This window comes from Petromyzon marinus, chromosome 8 (assembly GCF_048934315.1).
Source record: "Petromyzon marinus isolate PM22_M1 ecotype Great Lakes invasive population chromosome 8, UKy_Petmar_22M1.pri1.0, whole genome shotgun sequence".
NCBI classification, from domain to species: Eukaryota; Metazoa; Chordata; class Hyperoartia; order Petromyzontiformes; family Petromyzontidae; genus Petromyzon; species Petromyzon marinus.
The window spans coordinates 9,389,044-9,401,051 of NC_133674.1; the positions used below are offsets into that span (position 1 = coordinate 9,389,044).

Genomic DNA, 12,008 nt, shown 5'->3' on the forward strand with positions numbered 1-12,008 from the left:
TTAAAAATATAAACCACGTGGACGGTATTATTTTACAATTTCCCTCCGTTGCAGGTAGTCGGTGTTTGTGTGTTACACAGTGCTAGATTTCTATTATCACACCTTCAAATGTGACCAAAAGCACATGTTAAAGACATGCCCCCAACAAGCTGGCAAACATATTGGCATGATTCCAGCCACAAATAATCGTTTTAGGTGTACAAGGCCACTTCATGATACTGTTGTGTGTGAATGGATTTTGAGTCCCATCGCCCTACGCAGGTTTTGCACCTTTTGTTTGTGGTGTAAAATTATATGCTATATTTGGATTGCAATAGTTGCAATAAAACACACTGACACAGACTAGAAAAACAGAACAATGCATGTCAAACCCAGGAGACGCAAACCCTTTCCCCACCAAAAAATCATCGCCCCACCAGGTTCCCAGCCTGTCTGTGTCAGAAAACAATCATCAGCGCCGTTGTGGGAAGTATAAGCAACAAAACAAATGAACAGATAACACGTCCTCCCCGTATCTCTCATTCCACGAAAGAACACATTTACACTACTGTACCTTTTTTACACATCCCATCAGCTACACAGCCCTCTGGGAGTGTATTTTTTTTCCCAGCACCATTGGTCTAAGACAATGGATCTCTGCGCAGGTCTCTGAAAAACGATCTGGATGTTGGAAGTTGTATTTTAACCTCGGGTGACGACCCACCCAGCCTCTAGCGTGGGGGGCGAGGTTGAGCAGCATCACCAGAAGCTAGACTCCACGAGAAGGAGCTGAACAGAGTGCTGGGGTGATTGGTCCACATCCTGACCACAACACCCAAGTGGGGACGTGGGTGGTCCAGATGTCGCGTGAGTTCCATTTAATGCTGTAAAACTCCATTTTTTGGGGAAACAAATGGGTGTGAAAACAAAAATGAATTTGCAAAGGAAAAATGTAAGGGGTCAATTAATTGGGGATCACGATACATCTGAAACACACTGTAGACCCGAATCAAGAGCCGAATGGCTCACAGGGTTATTCTAAATAAATGAAACAAGAAATGAAAAGCTGAAACCGGGCGTCACGGAGTAGATGAGCCCACAGTGCAGCAGTGGCAGTGGCAGCGAGGCTGACCCGCAGCTGACCGTGGTGAACGTGCCTCGTGGCTGGGGGCATTGATCACCAGGAGTCGCCGCACAAACAGCGGCAGCAGAAAGACAGAGACCGTGCTGGAGAAGAGCAAGCCGAGGACCACCATGGGACAGTTGTTTATCAGAAGGAATCCATTTGTTCACCTGCGATTCGGCGCTGTGTGTAAATAGGTACTTGTATAGGGGGTGTGGATGTACTGTTGGAGAGTATTGGAGATGGGTTTATACGTTTCTTGAGGGTGAATAATTAATTAATAATTTCACCCCTGCAGAATTGTGTTGGCATGATGGAGTGGTGTGCTGCGTGCCGCTCTGTGTCGCCATTCCGCACGCAAAAGTTGACACCTTGAGACTCAGCTTGGGACTGTAAGCACGACACTGATGCATGAATTGCCGCAAGAATGAGCCACCGTGCCCCTCTCTCTGTCAGCGTTACACGTGTAATGACGACTTGACACATTTCTCTTGAGATGGCATCTCCCCCTTATATACCAACACGAGGCCAAGGCCCCCTCTCCCGAACCTTCTCGCTCACTCTGGACGCTCGCTCCACCGACAGACTCCACCATCCTGTCCCATCACCTGACCACGCTCCCCTTCTCGATCATTCCCGTAGCAACCAGTCCCTTCGCACTCACAACTGATACCCCTGTCATTTAAGGCCGTAATTGTAATATGTTGAGGGGGACACATCTCCCCCAATATTCAAATATGCTGAAAATGTCCCCCCCCCCCCATATACTGCTATAAAATAGATTTCTGTTTATACGATTGTGGTTATATTTTATTAATCCCTAATCTCTGCCATTAAATACAATGAAACAAGAAAAGGTAAAAAATTAAAAAAACAGAGCAATGTAAATACAATACACTATTAGGCATTATTGTAAAAAAAAATCCATCCTATATGTGTTTGTGAATTTTGTTAATATTTTAGGCAGGAAATGGCACGAAATTCGTTTTCCAATTTAGATTTTTTTCGTCTGGGACGGGGCCTCTAGACCCCCTGGAATATTTGGTCCCCACCCCAATGTTGACTGCATTGGGGTGGGGGCCTTGTTGTCATTACCTCCCATGCCCACGAGTCCACTCACACCGCATGCAGGCTCTATCCTCATTACACACGCACGAGCCACCAAGGCTTTCATTTATATGACCCGCCACAACACGAGAAGCCGACCTCCCAACGCCACCCCGAGTCCTATCCCACTGTGAGCCATTCGACAGACGTTGGAATGAGTGGCGACAGAATAGTATGTTGTGGTGCTGAATTTTTTTGTATAAAGGGGTGGATTTTTATGCGAGAGCAGTCGTCATTCTGCCAGAGTGGTGCAGTAGTGGCCGTAATAGTCACAGGGCCCACGTGGATATATCAGTCGACACCCAAGTGGGTGTTCAGATGAAGGTGGTTAAAATTAGTTTTTTTTTCTCTCCATTAACATCATCGCATGAACAAAACGGTGACCTGTTTGCCGCGCATTTATGTCTGGAAATAAACGGGGCAAGTTTCTTCAATCCCTGGCTGTGGATATAACTCGAAATAGGCATTAGCGTCTCGATGAAGGCGAGAGTCAGCATGGGGCGGTGTTCATCAGAAGGAATTCAACTTCTCGTCTGAGAATCGGGGCTGTGGGGGTATGGATGTATATACTGGTGGAAAGTATTTTATCCACATCCCGTCAACCACACGACATTCTGGGAATGCAAAGACTTCTGGGGGTGCAATACACAGCGGCATGCATGATAAGATGTTTTCCCAAGAGATATATATTGGACAAACGAAGGCGTGGATCTAAACGGAGAGAGTTTAAATCATTTAATATTTGCCGATGACATGGTCACCGTATCTTTCGATGGCAGTGAACTGCAGGAAATGTCAGAATAGCAGAAAAAGGATGCTGAACAGTTGAGCCCCAAATATATGAAGCAAAAGAATAGATCATAGACACGAGGTGGGGACTAAGGATCGCCACACTTCCACTGTAGACCAAATCTGGACATATTTATCAGTCAGCCTAGGTCTATGAAAATTGTGCAGTATACTCGTGCCACCAGGTGTCAGTACAAATCAAACCCTGCCACCCAAACAAAGATGCCAATTCCAGTATTGTCAACCGTGGCTGGGCTATGCTGGCGTGGCCATGGCAACCGTGCGTCGTAGGGTGGCCATCTTGCCTGGGGGGCTGTGTCAGGACGACCATCTTACCAGGGGAAGGGGTGGGGTAGGGCGGCCATCTTACCTGGGGGCTGTGTGAGTCGGGCGGCCATCTTACCAGGGGGCACCGTGTTGAAGTAGGGGCGGCCATCTTACCAGAGGAGGGGGGTGGATGTAGGGCGGCCATCTTGCCTGGGAGAGCTGTGTCAGGCTGGTGGCCATCTTACCAGAGGCCGGGAGTGGACCGTGTGTAAATAGGGGTGGCCATCTTACCAGAGGGGGAGGTGCGTGCTTAGGGCGGAAATTTTACCCGGGGGAGAAGTTCCATGTGACCGCTCGGCGTGATGTCACGCCGCAACGAGTCACGTGACGACGTGAGCCCGTCGGACAACCGTAACGTCACATGACGTAACGGGCGAGTGAGTCACGTGACCGCGCCGAGGCCCGAGCGACTAGGCCGAGAACAACAACGAGAAGAGAGCGGAGGAGGAGGTGAGGAGGAGGTGGTGGGGAGAAAGACGAGGAGAGAGCAGAAGTCGTGAGAAGACGAAGTGGAGGGAAGAGCAGAGGAGGAGGTGAGCCCGCATTCCTCACCCGAAGGACGCTTGGCGTGGTTAGGGGGGCATTGGGGGGTTTGCGGAGAGGAAACCCCGGGCGCACAGACGAGAGAGACGGGGACAGTGAGATACAGCCACACACTGAGAATAGACGCCGTGACACAGCCCCCTTCTAGAGTACATACAGTGACACAGCACCCTTCTAGAGTAGACACAGTGATACAGCACCCTTCTAGAGTAGACAGTGACACAGCACCCTTCTAGAGTAGACACAGTGACACAGCACCCTTCTAGAGTAACACAGTGATACAGCACCCTTCTAGAGTAGACACAGTGACACAGCACCCTTCTAGAGTAGACACAGTGACACAGCGCCCTTCTAGAGTAGACACAGTGACATAGCACCCTTCTAGAGTAACACAATGATACAGCACCCTTCTAGAGTATACACAGTGACACAGACCCTTCTAGAGTAACACAATGATACAGACCCTTCTAGAGTAACACAGCGATACAGACCCTTCTAGAGTAACACAATGATACAGCACCCTTCTAGAGTAACACAGTGACACAGACCCTTCTAGAGTAACACAATGATACAGCACCCTTCTAGAGTATACACAGTGACACAGCCCCCTTCTAGAGTAGACACAGCCACACACTGAGAATAGACGCCGTGACACAGCACCCTTCTAGAGTAGACACAGTGATACAGCACCCTTCTAGAGTAGACAGTGATACAGCACCCTTCTAGAGTATACACAGTGATACAACACCCTTCTAGAGTATACACAGTGATACAGCACCCTTCTAGAGTAGACAGTGATACAGCACCCTTCTAGAGTAGACACAGTGACACAGTACCCTTCTATAGTAGACACAGTGACACAGCACCCTTCTAGAGTAGACACAGTGACACAGCACCCTTCTAGAGTAGACAGTGACACAGCACCCTTCTAGAGTATACACAGTGACACAGCACCCTTCTAGAGTAGACACAGTGACATAGCACCCTTCTAGAGTAACACAATGATACAGCACCCTTCTAGAGTATACACAGTGACACATCACCCTTCTAGAGTAGACACAGTGATACAGCACCCTTCTAGAGTATACACAGTGACACAGCACCCTTCTAGAGTAGACACAGTGACATAGCACCCTTCTAGAGTAACACAATGATACAGCACCCTTCTAGAGTATGCACAGTGACACATCACCCTTCTAGAGTATACACAGTGACACATCACCCTTCTAGAGTAACACAGTGATACAGCACCCTTCTAGAGTAGACACAGTGACACAGCACCGTTCTAGAGTAGACACAGTGACACAGCACCCTTCTAGAGTAGACACAGTGACACAGCCCCTTCTAGAGTAACACAGTGACACAGCACCCTTCTAGAGTAGACAGTGACACAGCACCCTTCTAGAGTATACACAGTGATACAGCACCCTTCTAGAGTAAACACAGTGACACAGCACCCTTCTATTGTAGACACAGTGACACAGCACCCTTCTAGAGTAGACACAGTGACACAGCACCCTTCTAGAGTATACACAGTGACACAGCACCCTTCTAGAGTAACACAATGATACAGCACCCTTCTAGAGTACACAGTGACACAGCACCCTTCTAGAGTAGACACAGTGACACAGCACCCTTCTAGAGTAGACACAGTGACACAGCACCCTTCTAGAGTAGACAGTGACACAGCACCCTTCTAGAGTAACACAGTGACACAGCACCCTTCTAGAGTAACACAGTGACACAGCATCCTTCTAGAGTAGACACAGTGACACAGCACCCTTCAAGAGTAGACACAGTGACACAGCACCCTTCTAGAGTATACAAAGTGACACAGCACCCTTCTAGAGTAGACACAGTGACACAGCACCCTTCTAGAGTAGACACAGTGACACAGCACCCTTCTAGAGTAGACACAGTGACACAGCACCCTTCTAGAGTAGACACAGTGACACAGCACCCTTCTAGAGTAGACACAGTGACACAGCACCCTTCTAGAGTAGACACAGTGATACAGCACCCTTCTGGAGTAGACACAGTGATACAGCACCCTTCTAGAGTAGACAGTGACACAGCACCCTTCTAGAGTAACACAGTGACACAGCACCCTTCTAGAGTAACACAGTGACACAGCATCCTTCTAGAGTAGACACAGTGACACAGCACCCTTCAAGAGTAGACACAGTGACACAGCACCCTTCTAGAGTATACAAAGTGACACAGCACCCTTCTAGAGTAGACACAGTGACACAGCACCCTTCTAGAGTAGACACAGTGACACAGCACCCTTCTAGAGTAGACACAGTGACACAGCACCCTTCTAGAGTAGACACAGTGACACAGCACCCTTCTAGAGTAGACACAGTGACACAGCACCCTTCTAGAGTAGACACAGTGATACAGCACCCTTCTGGAGTAGACACAGTGATACAGCACCCTTCTAGAGTAGACAGTGACACAGCACCCTTCTAGAGTATACACAGTGATACAGCACCCTTCTAGAGTAGACAGTGATACAGCACCCTTCTAGAGTAGACACAGTGACACAGCACCCTTCTAGAGTAGACAGTGACACAGCACCCTTCTAGAGTATACACAGTGATACAGCACCCTTCTAGAGTGTACACAGTGATACAGCACCCTTCTAGAGTAAACACAGTGACACAGCACCCTTCTAGAGTAAACACAGTGACACAGCACCCTTCTAGAGTAACACAGTGACACAGCACCCTTCTAGAGTAACACAATGACACAGCACCCTTCTAGAGTAAACACAGTGACACAGCACCCTTCTAGAGTAAACACAGTGACACAGCACCCTTCTAGAGTAAACACAGTGACACAGCACCCTTCTAGAGTAGACACAGTAACACAGCACCCTTCTAGAGTAGACACAGTGACACAGCACCCTTCTAGAGTAGACACAGTGACACAGCACCCTTCTAGAGTAGACAGTGACACAGCACCCTTCTAGAATAGACACAGCACCCTTCCATAAATAAACAGTGACTCAACACCCTTGCCGAGTACACGAAATTACAGAACACCCTTTTGGCGTAGACACTAACAGCACCATTCTAGATTAGACAGTGACACAACACCTCCCAAAGTAGAGGCATTGACACAAGGGAATTTCCCACTTTGCCTACCTATTCGTGGAACATTCTCGGGTGTGAGTTGTGTATGAATACGATTGTATGTATTTTAAAAAATTTATCCCGGAATATTGTGGGACTTTATTTTTTCAAGACAGTCCTGCCAAGTTTCCGTAGTAGGGGACAATGATTGATGTGTACCTTGTATTAAAATTGAGAAGGCGGCACGTGTGTTAACAACGGGAGATAGATCCGCACTGAACAACTCGGGCGGCCGCTGGACCTTAACCGTGGATCACTGCAAGAACGTTGCTAACATGGGGCCTTTTCACCGCCCAATCGTGAATTCATGCTTGTGTATTCGTATGAATGTGTATACAGATTCGTGTACAAGTGTATTTGTGTTGGCATGCATAAGTGTGTACTGTATTTGTATTGGTGTGTGTATGAGTGTGAGCGGATTTTGGTGCACATTGAGTTTTTGTTTTGTTTTGTCAACCTATATAATCGACAATATATCGTATGGTTGTGTATTGGTGTTATATAGTTGTAGTACGTATACATGTATTGGCTTTTCCTACTCCAGACATCGCATTTAAGAAGATTGTTTTCCCAAATTGCTGTTTTGTACATTTACCATGTGCTTTTCTCTGTCAACACAAATATCAATAACTCGTTTTTGTATGTTTTTCATCCACTGTCACCCACAGTATACTCTGCTCGGGGTGTTACCAGCCTCATGAGAGACTCGGAGAAGGACACAGTGCTGGACGAATGCTCGTGTGTCGTTTGCCACGGGGAACGTGACCCCGGTTTAACGATGGTGGGAGCGGAGGAGCGGGTGGGCGAGGACGGGCTGCAGGCTGCGTTCAAGCGGCTGCGCGTCGATGCTGAACAGTAAGCCCAGCGACCTCCCGTGCTTTGCCTTACGGAATGTGTCATGCGGTTCACGGATGCATTATGTGCTGCGTGACATTCACGTGTTGCGTATTACCAACTGATACCTACGTTGAACTTATTTCGCACCATACGTGGCCAACCGTGCTAATCGGTTGATGAGTATTGAAACAGTTGATGAGAATTGAAGTGGTAGTTGATGAGGATTGTCCTTTTTCCCGTGTTTTTAAACTATATCGCAGGGGGAAAAAAACTAACGGAAGTGGACAAGACTGTGGCATTCAAAGTATAGCTCCGCCACTTTCACCGACTGCTCTTGAAAACAGGCAGAGGTAAGGAAGTCTGAGAACTTGAGTGATTCTAGATTTGAAGCTTTTGAAGACTGGAAGCTTGTGTTGCCTCCGAAACGTCGTGATTTAATTATTTTATTTTACCTACGTGACTTTACCGAATAAAACCAAAGAGTAACTTGCCGTGATGATGTGTGACTGAGCTAATGAACGGAAGCCTCTGCGCTGCACTTCAGCCAGATTGACGTGGCCCCGTTCATTGAAGCTGTCAATATCCATTACATTTTTCCATGAGCAATAAGCAACCGTCGAGCAATTCTGTGCCTTAGGATGAGTCGGCAACCAAAATAACAAGAGGAGTATTCAGTAAAAAAACGCAATATTTTGAGAGCCGCAATGTATGCGACTAATGTCACGAAGCAGTCCTTAAGGAGCCGCATGCGGTTCCGGAGCCGCAGGTTGCCAACCCCCGCCTTAGAGAATATGTAGTTATATTCTTAGTTTTTTCGGTAAAGTCACGTTGAAGAGAAACAACAAAATAACAAAATATATATAAAACAATAAAAAATAAAAAAATATGTAGTTAGTTATATTTTGTGGTACATGACCTGAGTTATGTACGTTATTAATGGATACGTTTATTTAATAATACGGACGGACTTGAAGATTGAGAAGAATATGGGAAAAGCTCCCAGCTGAACCAAAGTTTAAAACCCTGTGGGAGCATCCAGTCGTGGTTTTAGTGATCACATGAATGTGTTCACCTCATCTTCCTGATGGAGATATGTGGGAGGTGGTACAGTGAGCACTCAAACCATTTGTGCTTTCGGATGAAACTAGGTCATATAATGTGCAATGCAGTGTGTCTCAGAGCAGGGCAACCATGCAGCCTACATGCTCACTGTTTTATGTGGCAGTTGCGCGTGCACGCACAGCCATTGTCCAAACTGCATGGGCAGCCGTGGAGAGTAAAATATATTGTGCAAGGAGAAGTGATGAATGCATTGCGACGCTAACAATGAGTAACACCAATGTGTTTGCCAGGAGACCGTGTAGATCCAACAGAGCTCGCCCTCGACGTCGAAGATCCAAGTCGCCCATCCTTCACCCACCGAAGTTCACCTACTTTAGTGCTGCAGCACCAAAAGCAAAAACATTTTATGTGAGAAATGGCCGGCTGGAACCATATCCTTATCCGCATGTCGGGGAGCATCGTGATGTCGGTCTTGCAAAGGAAAATGCTAAGCTCGAGGCTGCGACAGCAGACTACGTTGCAGTGAAACCTGACGTGACTGTCCCAAATGTTGTGGCAGATGAATCCTGTTTGACTGCTAGTAAGTTCATTGATGCCAATTCAAAATACGTGAGCACCATTGATGGAAAAGTGTTTGAAGCGCCGGCGCTACAAAGCCTTCCAGATTTCCACCGGCTTTCTGTAGACTCAACGTTGGGCGCTTTAACGAGTGCAGAAGGCGATGGGTCAGAGGTGTATTCCTTTACTGGGCTGCGAGATGCAATTTCCTCAACAGAAAGCAAGCTTGAAGACAGCAGTGCTTCCTCCCCAAAGAAGCGCTCACGCTCCAGCCACAGTTGTTCCACTTCACCAGTGCCCTTGCCTCCAAGCTCGTGCTCAGAACAAGCCCGAGTAGTGGACGACACGACGATCGAGGACCTCTCGGGATACCTGGAATTGTACCTTTACCTTCCGAAGAAGATGTCCAGTATGGCTGAGATGATGTACACGTAAGGCTGTCCTGGTGCTCCCTCTGCGTCTTCCATTGTCCAGTAAGCAGCTGATTATTGAGCCAGTTGCAGATAAAATGACAATTGAAAATGCTGTAGTAAAAAACTTAAATGTCAATTGTGTGCCTAGCAGCATACTTTACCTTGAGAGTAATATGAGGCTAGAATTAAATGGTCAATAAAACAAATCTGTCCATTATTATCGCATTTAACAAACTGATGGGATTTACTGTGACAAGTATTTGCTTGTCACCATGCAGATTACCGATTGGGTCTTTAATGTCAGTAGAGGGCATTGTTCAGTATTAATAAAGGTAACGAATGGATTGCTGATGCACACTGTTCATAAGAAAAGATTTGCTTGAAAGATTGAGATGTCTCATAACGGGCAACCTCCAACATGCCGAAGTACATACGTGGATTTGTTGCCATGTACCTGTTTGTACTTCCTGTAATTAACACTTGGTCCTGGTGTGAAGACTTTACTGCTAAATTAAAAGTGCCATTTTGTAATGTTTTATTTCTTGACCTCCTGTAGCATAGACCTCCGGCTGTGAGAATTCATGCCTTTGACTTCGTGGTGCTTTCATGATAGGGCTCATTGCATGCCAGTTAGGTTAGTGGTGAGCGCATTTATGATTAAGCTGTCAAATGGCTTTAAAGAAATTAGGCTTAATGCAAATTACAAATGTTACAAGCCCACCTTTTACCCAATTTATGTTTACATTTTTACTTAGATTTATATTAATATTTGCAATTGGCTTATTCGCAATGGATGGGTTTGTATTCTGCTCAAAATGTGGATTTAAATGGAACAGCTGTGGTGAATAATATCTTTGAAACAACTCTTTCGGTATTGTTTACAGTCGGCGGACATGTCAAGCATGATAATTATGGTATTTATTCAGCAGCCTGCTACCCATGTTTCATTATATCCTCAAGAGAGATTTTGCATTCATAGGTGTTGAGTGTTGGCAAGATTTAGCTGATATGTACATTATCTGTACATTGGTATACACATTACAGGAGCCCACAGATTTGATTGTAACTTATTGCTACTGAAATAAAATGATACTTTTGCATATACTGTGTCCGTTTGAAACTTGAAAAACACCTGAAAAAGAGTAATGTTTTTGTGTTGATGTGACATCACAATGGGTTTTAAGCCCTAATTTCAATGCAAGTTGTAAAAAGGTTTTGATACAGGAGCAGTGATATGGCCCAAAAGGAGTACGTTCGCTGCTTTTTGCAGAGGCACGCGATTTGAGTCCGACAGGCCGCCCTGGTTATTATTGTGTGGCACCGTAAATACAGCCCTTTTGTTTCAGTGGAGTTTAAAGATTCCCTTTGTGTGCCGGCATTGTCCAAATCTGTCAAATTCTAAATACTTCCCCAATATTACTTAACAGGTATAACAACCACATGGCACATCGTCGCCCCATACTGGCAGACTAATGCTCGCTTCCAGACCAGGTCCAAAGTGACCTTGTGCTGCACAGGGACAGCTTCCACTGGGAGCGCCCTTTCTACCGTATCGAGATATGTTAAAGCACTTTAAGACGCTTTTGCATGTCAGAGGGCGCAATATAAAAACTTTACCGATGTCAAAATGAGCAGGCCGCACATCCTTTGTACTCAACCATCCCTTCCGTCCAGCCAGCCAGCGAGCACATTTTTTGTTCTAATATAGTACGTTTAAAAAGATGAGACGTCAAATTCAGAAGCCACCTTTAAAACAAAAAAAACTATGGCAATGCAAGTGTTAACCCAAGGTTTAGCCACATGGAATTACATACTTGTCAACCCATACGGTTTACCCGTATTCTTGTACAAGGAAATTGAGTACATGTTTTGTCTTTATCCAATGTGATGGTACTTTGTAGGATGAACGTTGAGATTTATGAGGGCCCGGGGTGACCAATCAGGTCTGAATTGGTCTGTAATAAGGTAGGTACCGATAATGGGTTGACAGGTATGGGAATACCGAGCTTGGATGTAAGCACACACTATTTAGGTCACGCTACTGCAATGATGACTCCCATGCAACTACCAGCCATGCACGGTAATCGGTGGGCGATAAGTTCCTATATCCATGGCTTATAAGCTACTACGGCT

General features: G+C 46.1%; 1 protein-coding gene across 1 annotated transcript; it reads left to right on the forward strand.

Annotated features, from left to right (window-relative positions):
- Nucleotides 1-3,584: 3,584 nt before the first annotated feature.
- Nucleotides 3,585-10,977, forward strand: OSER1 (oxidative stress responsive serine rich 1). The gene is made up of 4 exons (XM_076065628.1): nt 3,585-3,859; nt 7,672-7,860; nt 8,103-8,192; nt 9,195-10,977. Exons 2-4 carry the CDS (start codon nt 7,703-7,705, stop codon nt 9,895-9,897), a joined length of 951 nt encoding a protein of 316 aa, XP_075921743.1. The 5' UTR covers nt 3,585-3,859; nt 7,672-7,702; the 3' UTR covers nt 9,898-10,977.
- The last annotated feature ends 1,031 nt before the right edge of the window (nt 10,978-12,008 follow it).

What these genes read in the sequence shown, in the direction of transcription:
- OSER1 (XM_076065628.1), top strand. Translation starts at nt 7,703, where the DNA reads ATGAGAGACTCGGAGAAGGACACAGTGCTGGACGAATGCTCGTGTGTC. An exon ending in CTGCGCGTCGATGCTGAACA is followed by an intron (nt 7,861 to 8,102) that starts GTAAGCCCAGCG and finishes ACTATATCGCAG; the next exon opens with GGGGAAAAAAACTAACGGAA. An exon ending in GCTCTTGAAAACAGGCAGAG is followed by an intron (nt 8,193 to 9,194) that starts GTAAGGAAGTCT and finishes TGTGTTTGCCAG; the next exon opens with GAGACCGTGTAGATCCAACA.